Source organism: Chenopodium quinoa, unplaced genomic scaffold (genome assembly GCF_001683475.1).
Source record: "Chenopodium quinoa cultivar QQ74 unplaced genomic scaffold, ASM168347v1, whole genome shotgun sequence".
NCBI classification, from domain to species: domain Eukaryota; kingdom Viridiplantae; phylum Streptophyta; class Magnoliopsida; order Caryophyllales; family Amaranthaceae; genus Chenopodium; species Chenopodium quinoa.
In genome coordinates, this window is record NW_018743920.1 from 2,323,256 (window position 1) to 2,350,271 (window position 27,016).

Below are 27,016 nucleotides of genomic sequence, written 5' to 3' on the forward strand. Positions count from 1 at the left end.
AAAGGAGGTCTCACTCTTACTCCTAAAATTAAAGAACCACGCAGTAATATCTCCCCTCTAAAGTCTAAACAATCTCAAATAAAATGCCTTGTATATATGATGTGATAAGTAGGCCAATTGAGTATGAGACCACAAATTCACACCCATGTTGAGAATTTGATTTGATTTGTTTTTTTTTTTTTTTCATTTCAAGTAACACCTAATAATGTGTAGACGGAAGAAGAAAGTTGTAATACTAGCAATAGCAATCTCTGTTAAAATTATTTTTACAAAAATAATAATTATAAAAATTATTATTATTATTTAAAAAATAAAAAAATAAATAAATAAAAACAAACTAGCAATAGCAAATACTTGTAGCAATCTAGCATTTTAAAACACAGTGTACTTCCATGATCTAAAATTTACTAAACTATCTACTTGCATCATTTTGGGCTGAAATTTGACATGGATTCATATAATTCAGATGGGCTAACACTGAAGTATATGTGGAGTTACATGGGTCCAATTCATTCCATGCTCTACAATTCAATATCATTCCTCATCACATGCAATAATATGACTTTTGCTTAATCACAAATTTACATCATCACATGTCTCACTTTTGATCAATTGTTACTTATATCTTAGATGGAGTAAAAACAATGATTTTTTATTTATTTTTTTTATTTATTTTTTATTTTTATTTTACTACCGTAAAACAATGTTACTACGGATTTGTATATTTACAACATATAAAGTACAACGTATTATCATTAAGACATTAATTTTACTATTAGATAAATACGAAGTATTAAATAGTGACACTAATGATAAAAAATTTGTACACTGGCAATTTTTTTTTGTCAAAGTATTTGCATTCAAATTTAAATTATTCAACTTATATTATCCGAATCTATTTAAAAGTTTTTGTCTATAAAATTGATTTATTTTGTCTCAAATTGTCTAGAAAATAAAGTTTGTTATGCTTGAAATTGTTTAAACCTATTAAATACACCTATTTTGTGTGAAATGTGTCAAAATTAATTAACGTAAGTTAACCTATTCACGAGCCTATAATTTCCTTAAAAAGAAAGATGCCCTTTGTTAGGAAATAAGGGTGTAATTGTGTTTGATTGATGCGGAACAAACTAGTCAATGAAAAACATGAACAAGAAAAGCAATAAAAAAAAGGCTAAGATACATGAAGAACTAACACAAAGATTTACGTGGTTCAGTCAAATTAGACCTACATCCACGGGTGGGGGATTCGAGAGCTTCTTCACTATAATGGAGAAAGAACGAGAGAATAATATAAGGAGTCCTAAATCTAATGGCTGAAAAAGGTGTGATCTAATTGATCAACTAAAGGGTCATTTTATAACACAAGGAAACCCTAAATTGTTCCCCAAGTATACTCAAATAGTCGTCATGGAAAAGTTATAATTTTAGGAAATATTCGATAAGCTATCTCGGCAGCTAACTCAAGCATGTCGCAAGTCTTCATAGGGCCGAGTGTTATAGCTAGAGCTATAGCTCGCCTGCTCGTCGCAATTTTCCAGGTTCATCAGGTTTTCGTAAAACGACCATAACTTGAAATAAGCTATCACCTCCAACTTGAATCACCTCAAAATCACTTGTAGTTTGAGAGATATCTGCATTCAAAGTTAGCCCTACAAGATTTCGAGTCACAATTTAACATCCTTATTTCATCAACACAAGTGTTTATTATTCCGAAATAGAGAAAGTTGTAGATCTATTGGAATATATATAATATCACAATACCTTAACTTCTTTGCTTGAAAGTTATAATTGTCATACCATATGAGCAACATTTACATATTACTGTATATGTGTTTATGTACTCCATATGGATTTCAATTGAAATCACACATGCTCATTCCCAAATTGATTACCCAATTACTCATTCATACACTTACCCTCTCTATTCTAAAATACTTCCTATCAAGACACAAGATTGCTATTATTTTATAACTGTATTACCTTGTCTTTTACTTATTTCACTTACACTATTTCTTTTTATGTTTCTCTCTACCATTAATATCACTTGTTGAGTTGTAGTGATACTTTATTGTTTATCTTCTTCATAGACAATTAAATTTATTTCAATTAACTCTACTTGCACAGTAACATATTCATTTCTATACAATACTTAGTAATCATAAGTTTTTAGAAAATACGAGAGTTACAAATATTTTAAATTGACGGAGAATAATCCCACCTCATATATAAATTACTCCATGCATGTCCCCCCTCACAAAAACACAGGTCAACAACTAGATAACCATTTTCATGGCAAGAAGTACAAAATACTCTTGCCTTAGAGCCAAATTATTTTATGCTTCCCAAAGTATTAGGGTACATATTACAACATCCTATTCTTATAGAGAGTATCAACCCAAAAGCCTAAAAAGCTAAGCTCGTCAAAATAAAAGTTGAAACTACCCAACAAATAAATAGACCTATCACAATGTAGGGAACATAAGACGAAATTACTAAATTACCCCTACAGTATATGAACCCAAAATTGGAAATACACACTTCTCTATATACTTAACTTTTGTTTCCATAAAAACATAAGTACTTTTTGACTAATAAATTGGACCAACTAGAGAATTAGTTGCATGCTATAGAATTAGTCAATTAGTTGCATGGAATAAATACTGTATAGAAATTAAAACTAAAATAAATTTTTTAAAAAAAGGGAATTGAAAAGGAGGACAAAGGACTAGACGTTGAGGTTCTAGGGAAAAGTTGGAAGACCTTTTAATAAGGTGCAAAACGGTAGTGATAGTCACAAGTCAGAAGATCATAAATGTGAGATCAACCAAAAATAAATTCTTCACCGAAGAAGCGTAAAACAAGTTTGTGTGTTATTTGTTGCACGGAATGTATAAATGTGCATCACTCTCCCCCGCTGCTTATGTGTGTGTACAATAAATATTCTACTCGTACTCTTACTATATATTCTTTTTCATATTATTTTTGAGAAAATAGGAGATTGATTTTTAATCTCATCAATAAAGTATTGGCTCATTTAGTAATTTTTATCCCAGATTTTAAAGGCCTGAAATTCACATCTTAACAAGTGAGGGTGTTTGGGAGTTGGGATCCTTAACCCTCCCCCTACGTCCAAGTCTCTTGTCCGTAAATATTTAATTAGGCCAAAAAAAAATCCCGTGAGGGTTGAGGTGTGGTCAAAGTCTTCTTTACTACAAGACAAAAAAGAAATTAATTTCTTGTATACGATTTTAAAAGGATACGAGCTTAATTTTATTACTCGTGTTTGGGAGTTGGGATCCTTAACCCTCCCCCTACGTCCAAGTCTCTTGTCCGTAAATATTTAATTAGGCCAAAAAAAAACCCGTGAGGGTTGAGGTGTGGTCAAAGTCTTCTTTACTACAAGACAAAAAAGAAATTAATTTCTTGTATACGATTTTAAAAGGATACGAGCTTAATTTTATTACTCGTATTTGGATTCACCTTGTAATTATTCTTAACTATGGAGTATAAAGAGGTATTAGGAGTACGTTTTTCAAGCATGTTTTTGACCAATATGATATTCTAAATCGGATTTTGTTTAATATCTTATTCCCTCTATTTCAAACTATTTGCATCAGTTTGACCAACATATTTGCCAATATGGATTTTTGACCACCAATATTTTTAATTATCTTTAGGTGTAAGAAATTAATAAAAAAAATAGTAATAATACTCAAAAATTAAATATTGAGGCGATTCTAACAAATACTCACATAATTACATGTGAATAGTGCAAGAGTCAAAGTGAGACATTTATCTTGAAATGAAGGAGTAAATTGTAAATATTTTGAAAATATACTTTTTAAAAAGAAGTTCATTAATAATTTACGTAACACAAATTGTGGTATGATATTGTTATAGGCTACGCCAGTGTGGACAAAGTTGATGCGTTTGACCAGCATCTAGTATGGAGATCAATGGAGAATTATTATAATTTATAAATCAACCTACTATGTTTAAAATTAGTTGTCACAATTTTTATTATTTTTATAGCTATTGAACATTTTTAAATAAAGTTTCTATAAATTTTAAATTTAATATTTTGAAATGTATATTGAGATGAAAGTAGTAAAAATAAAATTTATATGATTATTTTTTCTGTATATATTGATAATAAAATTTGAAAAGTTTGGGTTTATAAAGCATTTATATCACTTACAACAAGAGTGGGAGGAAGAAGATAATGTGACTTATGTGAGCATGAAAAGGTGGTAGTAATTGTCAAAAAAAAAAAAAAAAAAAAAAAAAAGAAAAAGAAAAAGGTGGTAGTGTAGTTATATGTTGGCGTGAGGAGATTTGTAAACAATTGTAGTGTTGGTGCAGTGGGACACAAATGAATTGTACTCCAATTGTTACTACACTACGTGACCTCTCGGCTAAGCTGCTGACTCACTTTTTTTCTAGTCCTCTCTCCCTAGATCTTCAACCTTTATATATCCAAGTATCCAACAAAATAAAATAAAATAATACTGTCTTTATTTATTTTTTTTAAATGCATCAATTTGAGTTTTACACTATTTATGTATTACGTTTGACTTAATTTTTTTAATAATATAAAACAAGTAAATATTATTACATAATATATCATTATATTCGTCACAATATCTACTTTTACAATATAATTTTGTTACAATTTTTACTAATAGACAATTAAAGATATTAATGGTCAAAGTTACGTTTTGACAAATATGCCGGTCAAACTGATGCATTTAAAAAAAAAGGAGTATCAAGCAAAGAAAGTAGTGAAAATACTGAATAAGTATATACTTCCTCTGTTCTTTTTTATTTGACCATCTTTTATCACGCTTGCCAATGTAAAACTTTAATGATCAATTAACAACTTTAATTCTTCATAATTAAAAATTATAAAAGTTATATATTATGATAGTACTTCTTTAGACGAATTCAAAAAGATCTCACATGCATATGTTTTTTCTTACATATTATTCACAAAAGACGGTCAAATGGGGGGTGGTGAATAGTGTAAAAGTCAAAGCGGGTCAAGTAAAAAAGAACGGAGGAAAAACAAAGTAAATTGTACTCCCTCCGTCCCCGAATTTTTGTCACTTTTGATGAAAATTCATGGGAATTAAGGTGGATAATATGGAGTAATGAAAGTATATGGGAAAGTGAAATTTCCAACCAATAAAGTATAGAGTAATAAAAGTACATGAGAAAGAGAAATTCCCAATTAGAAAAGTAATTAAAGTACATGGGAAAGAGAAATTAAGAGATTCAAGAGTGTAAAAAAAATTAAATTAGTCAAAAGTTGACACAATTTTTATGACAAATGTTAGGGTAAAATAGAACGAGGACTTAATAATAAGGACAAAAAAAATGAGGGTGTAAAAGCCTTTTTATATATATTAATAATTATGAAAATGTATGAAATGTGACAAACATATAGTGCCACCCAAAATGACAAAAGAGACAAACATTCAAGGACGAAGGGAGTATAAAGTTTTAATATGAATCTTAAGTGTTGGCTAGTTTAGTTGATTAAATTATTACAAGATGATACTCAATACATAAAATAATTATGATTGTGTTTACAATATTTGTCTTCTATACATCTCTCCTTTAGTCGCTTTTGAATTATATTTTGTAACTATTTAATTTGGGGTTAAAAAATCTACTTTGTATATCTTAGACCGGTGGATGTATACATACCATTATTGTACTTTTAAATTTAATTTAATACTCAGTAGTATATTATGTGGATAAATTCATCTATCATTCAAATAATCATCTATTATGTCTACTGAATAGCTAGGTTATTGGTGTTAAGCGCAATTATCTTAGGCATAAATTAAAACTGATTCATTATTTGAACTCATATATACAAATAAGGGAGGGTCGGGGGAGGGGGATGTACTTTCCACACGTGTAACATATTATCAGGGGCATCAAATTTGGGACCTCAAAATTACCAAGCGATGCTCCCAATCTCCCATAACTATAACAAATCAATGAATCATGGTTGGATTGGCTTGTTTCCAAATACTGTAAATATTATCAAATGGTCGCTCTATTAAGGAAATACAACCACTTTTTTTTTTTGACTCATGAATGACCTTAATATGCTTTTCTTGTGCATTTTAAACAATCAGTTTTTTTAATTTTTTAATTTTTTTTATTTATAATTTAATGTCTATTTATTTTACAAAGGCAAAAGCTAACGAGCGCCTCCGGGGCATTAGATAAGAGAACTAAATGTGAAAATATTCTAGTAAAATTAACGTTAATTACACCGATCGACGCGTGATTTTATCGTGCATTCCGAACTTAATACTATTTTAAATAATATATTAATCTCTTATCTAACACCTCGAGACGCTTGTTAGCAAGATCCAAATTATCATATTTTACAAAATCGTGAGGCTGTGCAATTACCCATTAATGAAGGTAGAACCAGTGTGATTATTGTTTGGTAGCAGGTAGGAAAATGAGTAATTAGCATTGTATTTGTGGGGAACAACATACTACACATCAATTAACTTTGATTTATTTAAAAAATTAAATGTGCAAATTGACTACTGGAGTAACAATTACTGTATTTCATGTTTGCACAGGATTATTAAAATTATCATAAAAATATTAGAGAGAAGGTTCAAACTTGGAGCTAATAAAAGATATCTATATTTTCACCCAAGATCAACTCATTTACATTACATTAAACGTATATTAATGCAACATTTATTAGATAACTAAAACCAAGGGGGAGGCCAAGGCCCCCAGCCTCCCGCCCCTTGGTTTCGCCTCTGAATAGAAAAGAGAATGTTCTTTGTGTGAGATTTTTACTAAAGTAGTTATTAATGTTTAACTTAACTATGTCACGAATTAACTTATGAGAGGGTACTGGTGTTTCACAAATTTAAATAGTTATTAATTAATGTTTAATTTAACTATGTCCCAAGTTGTTAATTTTCAATTGGCTCTGCCACAAACTAACTTAGTATGAGTACGTAATTCTTTTGTTTATTGTTTTAAATATAAAATTTTATTAAAAGAAATGATGGGACATGTGTCACCCATACCTCTTACAGAATTCGCTTATGCGATAAGCATATGATATAAATAGAATATAACAACATTAATACGAAGTATATATAGTTCATCAATCATCATGCATTATTCAAGCTAGCTAGCTAAGTAATCCCCATCATAGTAAACATTAGTAAAATAGGAAACTAAAGATAATACAGAGTATAATGTTATAGACACATTACTTATACCAATGAAGTCTTGGCCTATTAGTTAAGATTCTTAAGAATGAGGTCCCGTGTATGGTCAATCACAAGTTTAAATACCCCAACCTCATTTCTATTATGTTTTGCTCTTTAATTTATTAGCACAAAAAAAAAAACAATTATTTATTGGCAAAACGAGTAACAATTGAGAAAAAATACTTCTAAATACTACAGAGTGGTATAGATTTACCGTATTCCTCAATATCTTTTTATCACTTTATATTACCAAAAAAAAAGGTAACAACATCAAGAAAGCAAAGTTAGCAAACATAGGTGATTATGAATATTATCCACCTGAACTTAGGTAGTTAGGTTGATGCTAATCTCCTTTAAAATAAGAAAAAGAAAAAGTAGATGATTATAAAAGAAGCAAGGAACCAATGAAAGTTGGGTTAGCACTGAACTATAGGATTTGAATTATAATTACCATCATCATTCATTTTACTAATTAGTGGTCCTGCTGAGGTAATTAAACAATTTAGTGGCCTCACCCTCAATTATATGCAACTTAGCATAGTAATGTCAGAATTTCAGAACCTATATTATTTAGGATAATTTTATATTATTACTGTTAATTTCCCTTTGTAGCCTATTTATTTTAAACTTTTTATCCTTTTTATTGCAAGTGCATAGTTAATTATAGAAATTGTTAACGTAGTTTTGGACTTTTAGGGCTATGTATTTAAGTATTTTCCAAAGGATGATTAGGTGACTTATGAATTTGTAACTTAGGCCGTGTTCGGCAAAATATAGATGTAGAGCTAGCTGTTAGTTGTGATAGTAGCTGTTAGTTGTATGTGTATTTCGTAGTTGGCTATTAGCAGAGAAAATAAAAAATTAAGTGTGAGTGTTTGATAAATTAGTTGTTGACTAGCTATTATCTATAAAATTCTAAAAATATAGAAGAAGAATTCCAACGGCTACCTAGCTTTTCGCAAAAGCTAATAATATTAACTTTTCACAAAAAATTATTCTAACTACTAAACTCAATTCTCACCACTACATTGCTAAAAACTCATATTTTTCATAAAGTAATGGTTTGAATAAGTCAATACACTAAAAGTTACTCAAAAACTAGTACCGAACACGCACTTAATACTTACTATTTAAAAAATATAATCACCTAATGTTCTCTTCCCATTATCCCACCGGTAGTTGTGAAATTTTTTTTGTTAGAATTAGATAATTTCTTGCTATGTACAGTACTTTGTATTGTCAAGCAAGATGTGATCTAGTGATAAAGGTTTGATTCCTCTTATCATTCATCCCACATTCTCATTGAGGTTGACCTCGAAGTTTTGATTTTTTGTTTATTCTATTTTGTGATTACAAATTAAACTTTATAAAAATTTTGTATATTTTTTCACAGGAATATAAGGTCTTTTGTAAGAATTTGTTGTCTTGATTACCAAAGCCAAAATTTTATTCCGTAATCAATTAAGCTAAGTTAGTCAACATCTATAAGCGTCTAAAGCTCTAGACTATAGATAATGAACATTTTAATTTTTGATCTGTACTAGTACTAATCTATGTAGCCTAGAACATAGGAAGAAAAAGCGTTAGAAACTCGAAAAAAAAAAAAAAAAAAAAAAAGCGTGGATTTTGCTGGTCCCATTTATAGGTGATGAACCCTCCACTTTTCAAGCCAGCCAACAAAAAAAGCCAAACTAACTCTCAAACTGTCAGTACACTTGAATTTACCAAATTACCCTTCTTCTCTCTCCTCCCCTGCTACACTATCTGGCTACTGAACATTTTTCTGCACTTGTTAAAAATAATTTCTGGGTTTTTCTTATTTCAATTAATTATTAGCTCTCATTTCATCATCATCATTTTATTTTCTTAAAAATTTACATTTTTTTTAAAAACTAAACATATGAAAAAATTTCATCTTACTGATTTTCTGTGTTTGTTAGTGTTGAGATTTTAGCATTTAGACAAATATTGAAGCTACATTTTGTAGGAGTTTACTTTTTTTTTTATATAAAAATTTTAATTTCCCTTTTTTTCTCCGATAATCTCGCCCTCGTGAACTTCAAGCAACTCAGAATTTCAATGTTCAGGTTCTCATTTCTATTCAATTTATTAATTATTTTAATAATTTGTCGTTTGGCAATGTGTGTATTTTTTTCTGGGTTCAATTTACTATATAAATTTATATTATATAGTTTTGATTAGATTCCATGTCTCCTCCATTTTTTCTCCTTAATTTTATCCTCTCCTTGCTGTAGTTTTACTGTAAGTTGAAATTAATAGTAATATTACTTAATTTCTCATCTGGGTATTTTTTTTTGAGGTTTAGTTTTGTTGGGGTTTTTCATTTTTATTTTCTGCTGTATTTTGGTGAAAAAAAAGGAAGAAGTTGCTGTTTTTTATATGTTCTGCTTTGGTAAAAGGTACAAGAAATAATGCATTGTAGTAGTTTTTTTACTGTTGAATGTTGATGTTTTGCTTTTGATTAGTCTTTCATTTTTGGTAATCATGTCTTTTTTAGAGATGATCAAATGTTAAATGGTTTTCATCTGAAACAATGATTCGGGTTTTTCGTCTTGTTTTCCTTTTATTATACTATTGTAAGGAAAAGGGTGTTTGATTTTGATTGTTTTTGTGTTATTATCATGTAATGTTTCCAATGTTTCTGTTTGTTTTTGGGTTTTTGTCTAAGTTAAGAGGTGGGGTTTTTTGAATTGATGTTAATTTTTGGCCTTATTTTGTACACAGGTCTGGTTTTTAGTACATTGTAGTTTGGTGTAAGGTTGTTGGAATAGTTTTTTGAACGATGGAGGGGCGGCGGCATTCGGTTGATGTACCTATATCTAAAACCTTGGTGGCACTTAGGAGGGTGAGGTCATTGAGGGATCCATCGACGAATTCGATGAGTAAATTCTCTTCTATAGTTGATAGTTTACATTGGGATACAAATTCTTGTAATGGGATTTCTTTGAGGTTTGGGAATGGTTGCCAAGAGGGTAATTTAAGCAATAATTGGGATTTGAGTAAAATTTTAGGGACTTGTGGTGAAGAAGAAGAAAATGTGACGGATTTCGAATCTAAGGAATGTACTCCTAAATCTGTTTCTAAGTCTAATGTAAGCAAGTGTGTTGGAAAATCAGGTTCCTTGGTTGCTGGAACAAAAGGCAAACATGAGGATGTTGATGAATTACGAAATCAGACATATGGTGGTGATTATAGGATTCATGGATTAGAGTTAGCTTGTGCTTCCCCTTCCAATGATCAGATGGAGGGTGTGGATTCGAATCATGGTTCGACAGTAAGGTCTCCTCCGATTGGAGGCAAAGTCCATTCATCAACGCGAAACCAGTCTTATAAATGTAAGAGGTCAGTTGGGTCAGTTGGTGATTTTGTAAGCCGAGCAAGCAGTCCATCCCTTTGTGCTAGTGACACCTTGTTAGACGGGTCAACACGTAGTGCATCACTGTTTGCAAATGATGAGATTGATGCTCTAGGCCAGGAATATCGTGGATGTGGGATAACCTGCTGCTGGTCGAGAACCCCTAGGTATAGAGACCCATCTCTCGCTTCTGATGGAGAAGAGTATCCATTAATATCGGGAGAATCAGGTGGCACTGATATGTCTGGAAGTAGGAGCTGGAAGAATATTAACAGTGAGATTGTTCCATATTCTGAAAGTCCTAGAAGTTTAAGTCAAAAATTTAGACCCAAATCTTTTGATGAATTAGTTGGACAAGGTGTGGCAGCAAGGTCACTTTTGGGGGCTATTTTGAAAGGTAGAATAACCACATTCTATCTTTTTCATGGTCCTCGTGGAGCTGGAAAGACTTCTGCTTCAAGGATATTTGCTGCCGCGTTAAATTGTCTTTCCCTAGACGAGCAAAGACCGTGTAGATCATGCCAAGAATGCATGTTATATTTCGCAGGTAGGAGCAGGGATGTTAAGGAAGTTGATCCTGTGAAAATAAACCGTGCAGGTAGGATGAGATCCCTCATTAAAAGTGCTACTTTACCTCCAATATCCTCAAAATTTAAGGTCATTATTTTGGATGAGTGTCATTTAATCCGAGGTGATGCCTGGGCAACTCTTTTGACCAGCCTGGATAGTTTCTCTCAACATGTCGTCTTCATTATGATCACCCCAGACCTAGATAAACTTCCAAGAAGAGTGGTTGCACGGTCACAAAGATATAACTTTCCAAAGTTAAAGGATGTTGATGTTACACTTAGACTAGGAAAAATTTGTAAGGAAGAAGGATTGGAGTTTGAACAGGCTGCTTTGGAGTTCATTTCTTCCAAGTCCAATGGTTCAATGCGAGATGCTGAAATGATGCTTGATCAGCTGAGTTTGTTAGGCAGCAAGATCACTATGACATTGGCCTATGAACTTGTGAGTATTATGATACGTTTGCTGCCTTCTTGTTTTGTGCTTTGACTAATTTCAACCTTTTGTGACATTTATGCAGGTTGGCACTGTTTCAGATGACGAGATGCTGGAATTACTTGACCTAGCTTTGTCCGCAGACACTTCAAATACAGTTAAAAGAGCAAGGGAACTGATGAAGTCGAGGATTGACCCTATGCAACTTATATCCCAACTAGCCAATATCATAATGGATATTCTAGCTGGGAAATTCCAGGAGGAAGACTCTGAACTTCGGAGGAATTTCTTGAGAAGACATGCTTGTAAGTTAATAGAGAAATATGTGAACTTTTGGCGTTTGTTCTTTGCTTTTACGAGTTTATAGGCAAGTGAAATAGGAAACTGCTAGGATCTGGATGAGCTGACTCGTTAATATTACAGGTTGAGGTTTGCTTGTTCCAACACATAGTGTTAAATGGCATATAGGTTATAATTTCATCAACTTACCAATAAAATTTGTTAGAATGACAACCCAAAAGATGGATGCTCAATTTCACCTTGTTGGTGTTTGTTAGTCTAAATGGCAATTTTGGCTTTAATTACTGCCTATTATATGCTATGAAGATGAGTTGCCAGTTTTAATAATAAAGACGTTTTTGCAAAAAGTTACGAAGTATTTGATAGGCATGTTCTAGTGATGCTAAACCAGTGGCAGTTGGCTTGTAGCATCTAGATTTTTTTTTATTTGATTTGTGTTCAACGATGCCATTTTACAGCGGAGACAGATATGCAGAAGATCCGTAATGCATTGAAGGTATTATCAGAAAGTGAGAAACAACTGAGGGTGTCCAAAAATCAAACTACATGGCTTACTGTAGCTCTATTGCAATTAAATTCTATAGATTCTACTTACTCAGATCCAAATGAGTCCAGGTTATCAGTAAGAACTGCAAATTCTGAAGGTTGGTTATACTTTCTCCATGTATTATAACCAAACTTATTCTTAGTATAGGCTCAAATGCTCAATGATACTTACCTGATCACCAAAATGCTGATAAATTGCTTTAGCTGCAGATGGTGACTGTTGCAGTACATCTTCTCTTGGTGCAAGATCAAAGCATCTCGTCTCATATGACTGTGCTGATGAAGAATTGCGTAAAAAAGTGGCACGAGGAGAATGTGGAGGTTCTGTCGAATCTATATGGATCAGAGCCACTGAAACATGCCAGTCAAATTCACTCAGAAGCTTTCTACGAAGACGAGGGAAGCTCTCTTCTGTTTGGGTCAAGAAAGGTAATTGCATCTTCTTCATGACCACCTTCCTTAAATGGCTAGAATTATATAATTATCCTCTTAATCCGTTGTATGAGCCCTGTATAAATGCACTACACCCCTGCTTACCCTAGGAGTCAGAACAGTATCTTCTTACACATTACGCTACACGCTTGTGGATCATGTTTATTATGAATTTTTCTGCCGGTCAACCTTTAACGATCATACATAAGACTTTGGCATGAATTGCATTTTGGCACACTTCTGAGATCTGTCTTTCTTAAAAATTAAAAGAATACTTTTCTTGAAAATATTAGCCAAAATCAGATTTATTTATATATTTCAACCCTGTACCCTTTAATGTACTTGTTTCATTTTTTGAAATTATTATTTTCGGCTATGATGTTCCTATTGTTTCGATTGAGAATTTTGTAGTTATGATTAATTGAAAAGCCATTATGAGCTCCTGGTGAGTACTTACCAATGCTTGATGAGACTTCAGGGGTAAGAAAATTTCAGGGTTGAGTGTGCCATACCGCACACTAGAGGTTCTGTTCACTACCCTTTGAACTTATTCTAAATGCTCCGCCTTTACCGGATTGAGAATAATTATAATGTCAAGACTAGAGAGTATCAGATCAATTGGACCTGTAATACATAATACTGGTGTATTGGTGATCAATGGTAATTCTTAGTCTTGTCAGACAATTAGCTGCTAAGTAGTTCAAACATCTTGTTGACAGGGATTTCTGCAAAATAGGAGAATCTGGAGTAGACCTCGATGGGGTAAACTCAAAAAGGAATGCAGATTTGTTACTTAAGACATTTATTAATTTCTCACTTCACTTAATCCTTGGCAATTTGTTTCACCTGCAGTAGTCACAGAAGAATAATAAAAGTAATAATGTTTTTTGATTGGGGATTGCATTCAGCTTAAAATCATATGAATTACTAAAATCCTTGGTCAATCTATGTCTAATTGGAAAAAAGTTTGTAATAGACTGGTGTTCTAGCTTAGTATTTTTGACTTAACAAAACAAATGAATAAAGATGAAAGCTTGGAATTTTGATTGATAATGGCAGAATTTGATACAAAGGTGATAGGTTAATAGCTTTAGGCTATTACTCTCCTTGATAACTTAAGGTTATCACTCTCCTAGTAACTTGAGGTTACCATTCTCTCTTATTTTTCTCAATACAAATCTCATGCCTTCTACTGCTATACTACTACCCTTATATAACCAAGCAATCTTATATAACCACACAATACTACAAAATAACCTAATATTGTTTGTCCTCTACTGCTCAAGAGATCAGAATTCAGTCCTATGCTTCCACTCCCTAGTGCTTCTTTAATTAATTGTCTCCTAGTGTTGCTCCTTGTACTGGGCTCATTACGAAGTTATTGAACTAAGAAGGAATAAGTCATGTTATTAACTTGCCAATGATACATTATTGTATGCAGATCTGATTGTTGCTGAATTAGAATTTGATCATCCTGATTATGCATCCAAGGCAGAGAACTCATGGAAACTTATTGCAAGCTCACTTCAGTCTGTTCTAAAATGCAATGTGGAGCTTAGGATCAATCTCTCTCCTAGTTATGCCAAATCCAAGAGGCCATCTTTCAGTTTGTTTAGCTGTTCCCGTAGAATTCACAAGTCACATACCACTGAAAGTGGAAGTGATCGGTCATCAGACGCTTCCAACTTCACTTCTGATAAAGCTATGATAGGAGACAAGCATGTTGAAACTTGCTCATCCTGTGGATCCCAGGTATCTCATATTTGCAGCCACAGAAGGGTTAGCACTCTAAGAAACAGCGACGGAAATGCACTTAGTACTGCTAAGTCTGGAGCGTCAACACCTAATAGAGTCTCACAAGATAGCATGTTGAATGAGCAAGAAAAAGTATGCAAGATTTCAACCGTTGAAGAGGAAGTTCAGCCCAACTGCTTTCCTAAAACTATGAAACTTAGTAAGAAATTGGGATCGTCAGAGGCTGCTGAAGTACTCTGCTTAAAAGTCCAGCCAAAAGAAAATAGTAGGGAAACATCTTTTGACGCCTATATCTGCACTGAATATCCTTACATCCTAAGTAATGGTAGCAACAACAGTGACATTTCACACCAAGAAGACGGGTGAGTTATCTATCTTGTTTTTATATAGCTGTAGACATCTTATGTATTGATATGAGGTGAACATTATGCTCCATTGTGTTGAGACACTCACATGATATGTGCTTCTAACTGAGCTGCTGCATCTAGCTGTCAACCTCCATATTTTTACCCCTAAATTAAAATGAGCTTACAATTTGCATTAGTCAGAGTCGAAGGCTAGTTTGTACAACTAGTAAACCCTAAACAAATTCTGTATCATTGATTCTTGATTAATACTCCCTCAGTCCCAGTTGTAAGTTAAGATTGCTATGGGGTAGATGGGTGTGTGTCTCAAGACTCTCAACTTTAAAGAAAAAGAAAAATCATACCGAAAGTAGAAAGTTAACTTAAACATAGAATTAGGGTGCTTTATCTTTTTTTGTATATAGATTTTACTGGGATAGTGGGAGTATTAGAAAATAGCAATCTTCAGTCAGTGAAAGGCTGAAAGCCATTCTATACTAACTATAGATATATACTGCTGTCATGTATGCTTGATTTGTCCTTGAAAGATAATATGATCATAATCACGTCTTGCAGAAAAATGGAAGACTCGAAATCACATTGCTGGAAAACACCACCTTTTTCAATGAAGAAGGTAAAGACAAGAAGATAGTATTATAAAACTTGCACCAGATTGCTCAGAGCTTCAAGCAAAATATTGAAGAAACTAGATTTGTTGCAAAATATAGTCCATGTCAGGCTTATTATAACAACGCAATATGTAATGCTAAGTTAGAAACATTGGTCTTGCAGGCTTGGCAAATGAAGCATCAACGACAAAGATCACATATTGTGGAATGGGTCCTTCCTTGTGCCACAGCCAAGTAAGACTTGCATATAGGCATCTGATTTTCAGGATATGGAGTCTTCCATGTTTTCCCAGGCACAAGACAGTCGATAGTCATTAGATCATTATGGTTAATAGCTGAATTCAGACATTAGAAAACAGTTTGTAGTACTGGACATGTATAACTTTATTTTTCTATGGTGCTAAAATTTTCCCGATAAGGTATGACATTCAAGAGACCAGCTAACTTGATCTACTCTAGTAAATAACTAAATGGATGTAATGAAACTCATTTTTAGTGCGAAGAAACTAGATTTGTAGCTAATTAGTTAGTTGATACTATGCTCAGTGCTCAGATTCTGAAGTTAATGATAGAATATGAAGATTGTTTATTGGCTCAAAGGGAACTACTCTACTCATTAAATACAGGTTCCTTGTTATTTTATTTCCTGGAGTATATACATTATGCCACATTCCGACTCAGGATCCCTTTCCAAAATTTGCCAAAGATAAGATTGAAGGCCCTCAAGGGTTGCAATCCCTCACATCTCAATCAGATTTGGGTTAGTGAGATAGTCCCTTACGGAGTGCTGGGATGGTTAAGGGGATAAAAGTGCCCCTAGTGTGGGATTAAACCCCTCACCACTATACACGGGTTAGAAAATTTTTCTTTTTTGCTTGGTCAATCTTAGCACAGTATGAACATACTATAAATACAACATAACTTTAAAATCAGAACGTTTAAAATAATACGCTATTTACACTCATTTGACCTTCTTTCGTAATACATACGTGTATACTTTGATATATAACTCTCCAAATGATTATTTCCACTCTGTCTACAAGACACCCTTAAGATGCCTTTGTGAAGCTATCCCAGTGATGGTGACTAGTGAGTGTCTCTCCATGGAGATCTTTTCATGTGCGGGCCAAAAAATGGGGACGTTTTACCAAATTGAGCTTTAAACGGAAACTATTGACAAAAATGGTTGCGTGGCAAAACTATTTACCAAACTAAGCTTCCAGGGTAAATCGCTGTCTCGGACAGCGTTTTACCCCTGGTTTTTTTTTTTAAAAAAATTCAACTGGTAAACGCTGTCCCAGACAGCGTTTTACCTTCTGTATTTTTTTAAATTCAGTAGGGCATAAAACGCTGTCTCGGACAGCGTTTTATGCTTGGGTTTTTTTTAAAAAAAAATTCAATGGGTAAAACGCTGTCCGAGACAGCGTTTTATTCCCTGTTTTTTTTTTTTTAAATGAAACGCTGTCCGGGACAGCGTTTCATGGCCATATATCAGCATGTTCACTTCAGCAGAATGCGCAAGAACTCAACCTCAACCTCAACGCTTTCCCTCCTCCCTCTCACACTAAACCACGACCGTACTCAAACACCCGCATTGCCGCCGCCGCCCACCCTTGCGCCACCGCTGCTGGCGACACCTTGTTGCTGCCCTCCTCCCTCTCACACTCACTCACTCAATTTCGTGGTTAGCCCTAAACTGAATTTAGTGTAATTGCATAGTTATTGTGGTTAATTATTGTGAATTGTATGTAATTGCTCTTACTTGTTGTTAATTCATGTCAATTGCATGTAATTGTTGCTAATTATTAATGAAAATGTGGTACATTGTTGATAATTATTGATGGTGATGTGGTACATTGTTATTGAAATTGTTCATGACATTGGTGAAGTTGATGATGGTGAAAATGTTGAAGTTGTTAATGGTTGAAATTGGTGAGAAGAGATGAAATTGTTGAAATTATTGAAATAGTTTAGGTTGAAATTGTTGAAATAATTCAAATTGTTCATGAAATTGTTGAAATTGGTGAAGTTGTTGAAAGTGAAGTTGTTATAGGTGAGAAGAGTCTTATTTCAGTGTTGATAATTTACCTCGCTCTAGATTTCGATAATCCTAAAATGTGTTTTGGTTATGTAGAATATGGCGTCACAAAATGTAGTTTTGTTATGCCGGTGGGGAGGAGAAATTCTGTTTGATGGACCCCGGGTCGAGTATAGTGGGGGAAATATGGAACCACTAACACTAGAACCGAACATGATTATGAATGATTTGATGAATGAGGTTCATAGTAGTATTGGTTCAGACCCGATGACCGTTGACGTACACATTAAAATGAGGTTTGAGACCGGCAATGGGGTTCAAGTGTTACCGGTTTCTACGAATAAGCATGTGACAGCTCTAAGGAACGTTGTTGCAATGAAGGGTGTTCCCACTGAAATATATGTGGAAACGGTGCGTTGTGTGGAAGTACAAAGCGTTGGTTGACGGTGTTTACTACAGCAACATGGAAGTGTTTGAAAGAGTGTTTTGGGCGTTTGGCCCTTGTATCGACGGTTTTAAACATTGTATGTCAGTTATCTGTATCGATGGGACGCACTTGTACGGGAAGTACAAAGGAACACTGTTGGTTGCTACAAGTGTTGATGCAAACTTCCAAGTATTTCCTCTAGCATTTGCGTTGGTTGAGGGGGAAAACACCTCCAGCTGGTCTTGGTTCCTGGGTTGCATTCGGGTTCATGTCACTCAACGAGATGGCCTTTGTGTTATATCTGACCGACATCTTGGGATCATTGCAGCAATGACTGATCCGAACGTTGGATTTACCGAGCCGCGAGCCTATCACAGATTTTGTGTTCGCCACATAGCTTCTAACTTGAAGACTCACGTGCGACGAAACGACATGAGAGATATGTTCAAGGCTACGGCGTACCAAAGGCAGGAAAGAAAACTACACGGCGATCTGTGTTTCATTAGTGAGGCGTGTAACAAGGCAATTGAGTACATTGTTCAAATTCCGTTCACCATGTGGTCCCTCTTTCACGACGCTGGACGTAGATACGGGATTTGCACTACTAACTTCTCTGAGACATTCAACAACGTGTTGAAGGGAGCACGGTTTCTACCGATCATGTCCCTAGTCGAGTTAACTTTTCATAGAGTTAACAAATATTTCACTTTGAGAAGGGAGTCTTCTGAGGCAAGATTTGAACAGGGACTTGCATACCCCCCAAGGTCACTGCCATTCTAGAGAAGAACACCGCAGAAGCCAGATATCACAGAGTGGATGCGTATAACCGTCGATTGCATATTTACCAAGTTACAACAGAAAGGGGAGACCGACTTGGTAGTAAAGGAGGCCATAAACATACTGTTAACTTTCAGTTAAGAACGTGTACCTGCAACAAACCTACGATATTTCACCTCCCATGTTCTCACGTTCTAGCCGTATGTGCAACGTACTCACTATCAGAGCGGCCGTGGGTTGACCCGGTGCTGCAATCGGAGGCATACACGAGCACATACGCGCCGCAATTCTGGCCAATCCCTTGCGAGACAACCTGGACGCCCTATAACGGTCCCAGAATCATTCCCGACGGGAGCATGTTGCGTGGAATAGGGCGACCAAGGTCAAAGCGCATACGTAATGAAATGGATGAGACTAACCGGCCCGCGAGCAAATGTAGTCGTTGTCACGTTCAGGGCCATAACCGGGCAACGTGTCCATCGAGACCCTCAGAGGACCCATGACTATTAACTGAAATTCGTTGTAATCGTAGATGGAGGAATTATTTTGTAATAGAAAATTTTGATTTAATAACATTTGGAACATTTTGATTTAATAACATTTGGAACATTTGATCGTTAACATTTTGGTTAATTGCTAATGCGTTAACTCTGTTGGGATTGCAGCATGCAAGCTGTTTGCTGAAGCTGTTGGAGGACTGCAGCATGCAAGCTGTTTGCTGAAGCTTGTTTTCTGCCTGGATGCTGGTTGCTGTTTCCAGCAGAAAAGCGCTGTCTGAGACAGCGCTTTATGTTCAAGCATAACGCGCTGTCTGAGACAGCGTTTTATGTTCAAGCATAAAGCGCTGTCTGAGACAGCGCTTTATGTTGAACATATAAAATAGTTGTAGTTGAATTTTTTTTTTAAAAAAAACCCAAGGATAAAACGCTGTCCGAGAAAGCGTTTTATGCCCTACTGAATTTAAAAAAATACAGAAGGTAAAACGCTGTCCGAGACAGCGATTTACCCTGGAAGCTTAGTTTGGTAAATAGTTTTGCCACGCTACCATTTTTGTCAATAGTTTCCGTTTAAAGCTCAATTTGGTAAAACGTTCAAAAAATGGTCTCTCAAGATTACGTGATACTCCAAAATAATCAATCTTTGTCCAAAAACTATCCTCGTAAATACTTTAGACTTAGATTCGTCTCAATGTATACATAGTACTTCGTAAATACTTCATTCGATTTTTGACGTCACCTCGAAACTAGCTTATGTAATGAGATCACATTAAAAAAAAAAGGGGCATTCTTTCAAGTCTAGACAGTTGAACTTGAACACGAGCAAAGGAGCTACCACAACCTACTGAAAATCAACATTCATGCCCTCCATGAACAACGGCAAAAGCATTAGGGTTTTGTGCCCTAAACTCATCCTCCCCAGAACCAACGATGAACCTCTTCAATGGCTAATCGGATCACCATTTTTCCCTCAATTCACCATCGTTTCCACCGTCCGATGTCTTCACTACTCGCCGTCCGATTCTCTCTCTCCTGATTTCTCCAAAGAGGTAGACGATCTCAGATCACTCATAATCAGAGGATTTCATGTAATTGGAGCTTTGATTACTGGTAAAAATGGTGATTTGGTACAATTGGCGAAGCAGGCGATTACTGCTGCTAGTAAATTGAAGGAAGTTTTGTATGATGGAGAGAATTTGGGGAATTTTGATGTAATTGGCGGTGTTTCGGGTTTGAGTGGCGATGAAGTTAAGTTTTTCGTGGCGAATTCGGGGAATTTGATGAATGTGGAGGTTGTGGAGTGTGTATTGTATGAAGAGAAGCCGGAGAATTATGTTTGGGAGAGAGGGTGTTTGTTGAAATGTGAACTTCCTATTAAATTACCTGTTTATTTTCCTGCAAATAATGATTCAGGTAACTAATTTTATTGAGAAATTATTGTTACATTGTTAATTTTGTTACATATACATTGCATTTGTGTATTTGGATTGATTTCTGGAAATTTGATGGAAATTCTGGGATGTTTGATTATTTATAGTATGTGAAGTTTATTGAGTTCTTCTTTGATCAGTTATTTTGACATTACAGATTTCTTTGGAAATGGATTTTAATCTTACAATGCTTGTGCTTAGTTGAATAAATGATGTTGCTTGCGAAGGGGAACTATTCTATCACTGTGACAAAGACCTAATCAATTTTCGTGTTGCGGTTAGACGTTTAGAACTTATTTAAGCTGTTCATGCCATGGTTGATCAAAGGTTTTTTTTAATTTTTTTTTTTCTTCTTTGTAATTCTAAAATCTCAAGTACAAGCTTAGGTTATTTGTGGGTGAAATGTATACATGGATGGAAGTTACTGAATGTTGGTGGAAAAGAAGCTAAATTGAGTATTGATTAGGAATATTGCCGATGAATTTAGTAAGGAGGTTCCTGGCTATGAATGTAGCAAAATCATGGGACCGTATATATTGAGATTATGCACGTCCATGATTTATCCCACATTAGCAAAAATTGGAATGTTAATCAAGTTAATAGTTTTGTAGGATCCTTAATTTTTTCAGATTAGTGGTAACTGGTAAGTGATAAGTTATGGCTTTATTACTGAAAGAAGTTATGTTGGAGTTTCTCTTTTCTAAGTGTAAGGACTACCTTGGTGTACTCCAGATGCCATGGGCAGGTTTTTGCATGCAAATGAAGCACTGGCCACTATGTTCAGAGACCCCCAGCTCACATTCATCCTAGAAGCGTTGGACAAATTCTCAGATGCCCTACCTCGTCCTGTTGTTGTTCGTGGTTCAGAGTTGGACTTTCAAACAGACATCTCAGATATTAAGCTTTTGGATGACATTGCGAAAAAGTCCGATGGAAAGTCATTGTGCTGTTCATACTTCTGTTTAGAGAGAAAACCAGCTGTGGATGTTGAGGTAATGAATTTGATATACCTTTTCTTGGGATTTGATTTGATGAAACATGTTAGGATGTTGTTATAGGTAATTAATTATATATTATTACTAGGTAGTCTAGGTCTAAGTTAGTACATTGTTTTTTGGCTTTTATCAAAGCTGATTGTGAGCAAGGTTATTTTGTCTGAAAGTTGTTTTGCTTAGAGTGCAGATACTATTCAGGTGACTGTCCTCTTAAATAAATCGATTATATCTCCTCAATCTGTTGCGCCGGTGGCAGAATATTGTCCTGGTATTGACATTTCTTCCATTATTTCAATCTGGTTGGTGCGATCAGTATTTTTCAACCGTGCTATCGTAGTGGCAAAATTGCTTGTGATAGGTGACATTTATATCTTCTGTTTTCAGCTCCAGAGGAAGCCATACTGAGGGTTGTGGATTATAAATTGGAAGTTATTTGTTATGCCGTCAAAGATCTTCCTCTCTCACATGCAGTTTCAAAACTAATGATTCCTGCCCTACTCGACCAGTTAACAACTATGAAAAACATTATCGCACGTTCTTTCTTAGCTCAGCATCCTCAGGTACAAATTTACTTGTATAGGATATTAGGATTCTTGTTCTGTAGTTGTTTATACTTTGTAGCCTACAGAAAATGGGGATCTTTGCAATGCTATATAATTGTTATATTCTTTCTTCTGTTTGATTGGTTGTGCTGTGCTAATACCAAGGGACACACTCAACATTGCTCTGATCATTAATTCTGCTCCTTTTATGAATCACATGCATCAATGAAAGTTGTGCTTAGTGTCCTCCATTTCTGGGTTTTTTTTTGGTGTCTTTGGAACTGGATCTTAATTTTTACTGTTTACAAAATTTAATTGCTCAAAATTTGGTTCTCATTTTAATTTCTCCCCCCCCCCCCGCCTTCTATGTGCTGTAATTAGTTTCTTCATAAACAGATTCTTATTTGATTTTGATCTCTTTCAGTTAAAATTTTCACCACTTTTATTTTATTTCATTTAATTATTTTTAAACTGTGCACAATTTCTTCTGTGTTATTTGTTAATCGCAGATACGTCCATACCACTTCCGTCCCCCTGGAATTTTGCACCCAATAACAGCTATTTATGAACTGAGTTACGGTGAGACGGAACTGAAGCAAGGTACATAAAAGTGTTATAAATTGTTAGTGGGTATACAAAGCTAGCTGATTTATCTGAAACCTGCAAGCTTGCCATGGCAATAGATCCTGGCAAACTGGCCGGATAACATTAGGTATTCTAGCTATGAATTCCTAGAGTGGACTTCTGGTTCCCAACTACTGAACTACAACTACATAGTTAATTGAAGATGCAACCCAAATATGTGGGCCTGTGGGGAACATGCTCAGTTTAATTATGATCATTTCAGAGGTGTTCTTGTTTCTTAATGTTCTCATATATTCAATCTGTTTTTACAGTTGAAGCAAGGAGGTCTCTTCATCTTCGGCTGGGTTTACCTTCTGATCGCCCTCTCTTACGAGTTGCCAATGCCTTAAAAGTTGCTAAGTCCATTTCTAATGAAGGGGTTTCATCCAAGAAAGGTAACTACTGTACTTTTGAGTCTAGTTGACTTTATTTTTTGCTTCGTTGATTTTAATTGCACACCTTTCAAATTTTTTGTAGTCATCTCTCTTCCTCTATCTTGGTACATCTAAAAAATTACTCCTAAATATATGAAGTGGGATTATAGAAGTGATATTGGAGTTCCTTGTACTTGCCTCTCTGTATGCACTAACTTTTTAGGGGCGTCTTGATTGTGACTTTAGGCTATTCATTGCTGAAGGATGTACATGCTGGCATTCCTAGTAGTGGGGGTTAGTAACTTTTTTCTAATCTTTTTTTTTTAAGAATTAAATATTTTTCGTATTTTTTAACTGCATGACTTACTGTATCTGACCTTTTCATAATTTCTTTTCTATCTTGTCCATTTATTTTGTGCAGTTTCTGGGGGTCTTATGTCTCTGGTTCAAGGTTCTTATGAATATCACCACTACCTTCAAAATGGCTTTGATGACTCGGTAGTGAAATTTCCTCTCTTCTGTCTTTAATTTTGTTAATAATGAAAAATGATGCAGTGTTAATGATTATTTATACCTGGAGTGAGTGAATATCAAAGCCAATTAATTTATACAGTATGAACATATGTGTTGAATGTAAAGGTTAACTTGAAAATAAGGGCCGGGGGGGGGGGGATTAGCCTAGTATTCTAATATACTCACCAATATCAGCAAATTCGTGTGGTAGCTGTTGAGAAGATTTTGTTATCTCTAATTATAGATGCGGAAATTCTTTCTTAGTTTGTTGTTGCTGCCGCATCTATTGTAGACGGGTGATATCTTTTGATTTCCAATATTATGAAGTCAAGATACAATTAATTATTTAATTTCCTGCTGTCTGCCTCTGCCTGGACTGCTTCCCAGCTTCTGGACAGTTTCATGTAACTTTTAAGTAAGCTGCAGTTTTGCAGGGGAGGATAGGCCTTGATGATGCAATGTTAGGATTCAATTCTTGGCTTTGTAATTGGGCACATACCCTGATGCCTGCCCTTGTATAGTGCCTTAAGATATCAAAGTTGATATGATTTAATGAGACATTCACTATTTGGAAATTGAAAGATGAGATGGAAATGTTTTTGTGTAATTGCAAATTTGCAATCTATAGTTGCTCTGGGGAAATGTGGAGGGTTGCTCAGGAACCATGTAGAAGGGTCGCTCTCAAATATATAGCTGTCTGTTTGGAGTTCATATAATGCTTTGCTGATTACCATTTTTGCCATTTTTTTTTTTAATCCCCTCTGACAAATTAGTTTCTTAAAAATTGTGCTAGGGGTGGGGATGTGCTTATCGCTCATTACAGACCATAATATCTTGGTTCAGACTCCAGCATTATACTTCAATTGATGTTCCAACTCATAGGTGAGAAATTCTAAAAAAGTTACTGGGATTTATATATATATATGTTGATCAATGATCCCTCATAGATTATAGCATCTTAATTATCGGAGGTTGCATTTTTCTGTGTTATTTTGCTCAGGGAGATACAGGAGGCACTAGTGGAGATTGGTGATAAAGATCCTTCTTTCATTGGATCACGTGAGTGGATTGGTGCCATTGAGTTAAGCTATGTGCTGGACAAACTATTGGGTGTAAGTGTGATAGTCAACTTTTCGTACTTGTTTACTTTAGTTTCATATGCACTCATGTCTATTTTCTTTGTTGTATATTATTGGCGAAGAATTTTTGTTTCTATACCATCTCTCAGAGATGGTGGGCAGCCATTCTTTAAAAATGACTTATGAGTCATCATGTGTTATGGACAAGTTATTGAATGTCTCTGTGTTTTAATTTAATCACCTTTATACAAGGGCAATGTGATTTCATTGTCAAAGCATTAGTGGGTTTACGCCTATTCCATTGAATTTTGTGCTGCAAGGCTGAGTTGGTGACATGGCTTCAAGAATTCAAAAGATAAGCATATATATGATTATTATCAAACAAGAGGTGAAGACTTTTTTTTTTTTCTCAACAGGTTACCTGCAAGGTCATGAATGTAAGATCTGGAGCTGAACTTCCTGAGAAATGTCGAGAGTTAGCCTTGCATTTTGAGAACCAAGGAACACCCATCATGATTGGTAATTTTTTTGGCATCCTCATCCCCTTGTTTCTAGTCTGTGTAAAGATTATATATGATGAAGGAATTGGAGAGGGTGATTTGTACTTGCATGTCACTTTATTAACAGTTTCCACGAGGAAATTCAGAAAATGGTTTAAAGTATAAATGATTTCCCAAGTTGGCAAAGTAAAAAAATCAAGAAATTTGGATGTTCATCTCTGTAAAAATACTGAGCCATCATTAGCATATGTTAGTATTCTTAATGAGGATAGTTCCTAGTTGGTTGTGTTGCCAGTTTCTTGATATCATAACTACAGTCTAAAATGTATACACTATAAACAGCTAATTGACCACAACCTCTATCCAGCCTATTTTGATCAACCTAAGCAAGTATTGCTTTCATTTCTAAGGTTCTCTCTTGGTCACCTTTGTTGAGCAAAAAAATTGTGATTCAGTAAATTTTCTGCATGCAATCTCTAAGACGAGCCACATGAACTTTCTTATTGTCTTGATGACTTATGAATTGTAACTTTCAAGATTGGTGTTGAAAGCACTGCCTATCTCTTGTCACTTTATGTATATTGGTAAGCTTGGCTTTCAATGGTTGCAGCCTCGATGACTTTGAGGTAATGGTATATTGGTATTGACTGTAAAAGTTATTAGGAACCTTCAGTTCAGATTAATGCTGTTTCGTTGATAATGCTCCTCTCCTTGGTCAAATTACACAGTTGCAACTGAGCAATTTGAAAAGTAATATTGTTTCAAAATGTCACAATAAAAAAAACTAATTGGCTTTCTTAATCTGAGTTTACCAACAAATGCAGGTGGTGGTGTCCTCGCATATACACTTCTAGGAGTTGACTACAATGATGCAAGTGGTGATTGTGCGTTCCTAATCTTGGATCCTCATTACACTGGCGGTGAAGATCTAAAGAAAATTGTAAATGGTGGTTGGTGTGGGTGGAAAAAGGCTATTGATAGCAAGGGAAAGAGTTTCTTCTTAGCCGATAAGTTCTACAATCTATTGCTGCCACAAAGACCGAACATGGTTTAGCTGTCTATCTGGTAGTGAAATACATCGCTTGTGACTCAGAGAGATAACTACTGCTAGCTTAAATTAAGTTCCTGGATCTTTACTGCATAGAACCACCCTTTTCATTAGCAACGTTTTGAGGGTTAGCGAATCTTCCCAGCTCCTATTAATTTCATTAGGCAACATCATACTTAGCTAAGACGCTGGTTTTGTACAGTGCCCAAGGTTGTCTTCCAATTCTTGTACACAAAGCTGTGAGGGAGATGAGGTTATAACTTTGGAGATCTTATTTGTCTTCATGTAGAGTTTGGTTCTTCATGTGCTATTATTTATGTTTCTCTAAAGTTATGGTAGTACTTACTATTCAATGAAATAGATAATGTTAAGTTTCATATCATTGTTGTTAACTTGTCTCATTGTTCCATATTTTAATTCAAGGGTAAAAGCAAAAGATATATGGAAGTACCCAAAAGGGGAAATATAAAATAAATTAAACATTAAATTATACTGATTGTATGTGATTTTATCCTGCATT

At 34.7% G+C, this 27,016-nt stretch overlaps 2 protein-coding genes across 4 annotated transcripts; both read left to right on the forward strand.

The window, feature by feature from the left end:
• Positions 1-8,492: 8,492 nt before the first annotated feature.
• On the forward strand, positions 8,493-16,242 carry LOC110687874 (protein STICHEL-like 2). Of its 3 annotated transcripts, XM_021864516.1 has the most exons (8): positions 8,493-9,355; positions 10,014-11,655; positions 11,732-11,951; positions 12,405-12,590; positions 12,697-12,921; positions 14,366-15,041; positions 15,600-15,657; positions 15,816-16,242. In XM_021864516.1, exons 2-8 carry the CDS (start codon positions 10,072-10,074, stop codon positions 15,888-15,890), a joined length of 3,024 nt encoding a protein of 1,007 aa, XP_021720208.1. In that variant the 5' UTR covers positions 8,493-9,355; positions 10,014-10,071; the 3' UTR covers positions 15,891-16,242. The 3 variants fall into 3 exon arrangements, with proteins under 3 accessions (XP_021720208.1, XP_021720207.1, XP_021720209.1); XM_021864515.1 differs by lacking the exon at positions 8,493-9,355 and having other exon boundaries at positions 9,406-11,655; XM_021864517.1 differs by lacking the exon at positions 8,493-9,355 and having other exon boundaries at positions 9,406-11,655; positions 12,703-12,921.
• Positions 16,243-20,064: 3,822 nt separating this feature from the next.
• LOC110687876 (probable Ufm1-specific protease) lies at positions 20,065-26,885 on the forward strand. The gene is made up of 12 exons (XM_021864518.1): positions 20,065-20,804; positions 21,554-21,813; positions 21,997-22,084; positions 22,201-22,376; positions 22,868-22,958; positions 23,255-23,377; positions 23,603-23,650; positions 23,778-23,854; positions 24,663-24,751; positions 24,870-24,981; positions 25,365-25,467; positions 26,273-26,885. Exons 1-12 carry the CDS (start codon positions 20,252-20,254, stop codon positions 26,500-26,502), a joined length of 1,950 nt encoding a protein of 649 aa, XP_021720210.1. The 5' UTR covers positions 20,065-20,251; the 3' UTR covers positions 26,503-26,885.
• The last annotated feature ends 131 nt before the right edge of the window (positions 26,886-27,016 follow it).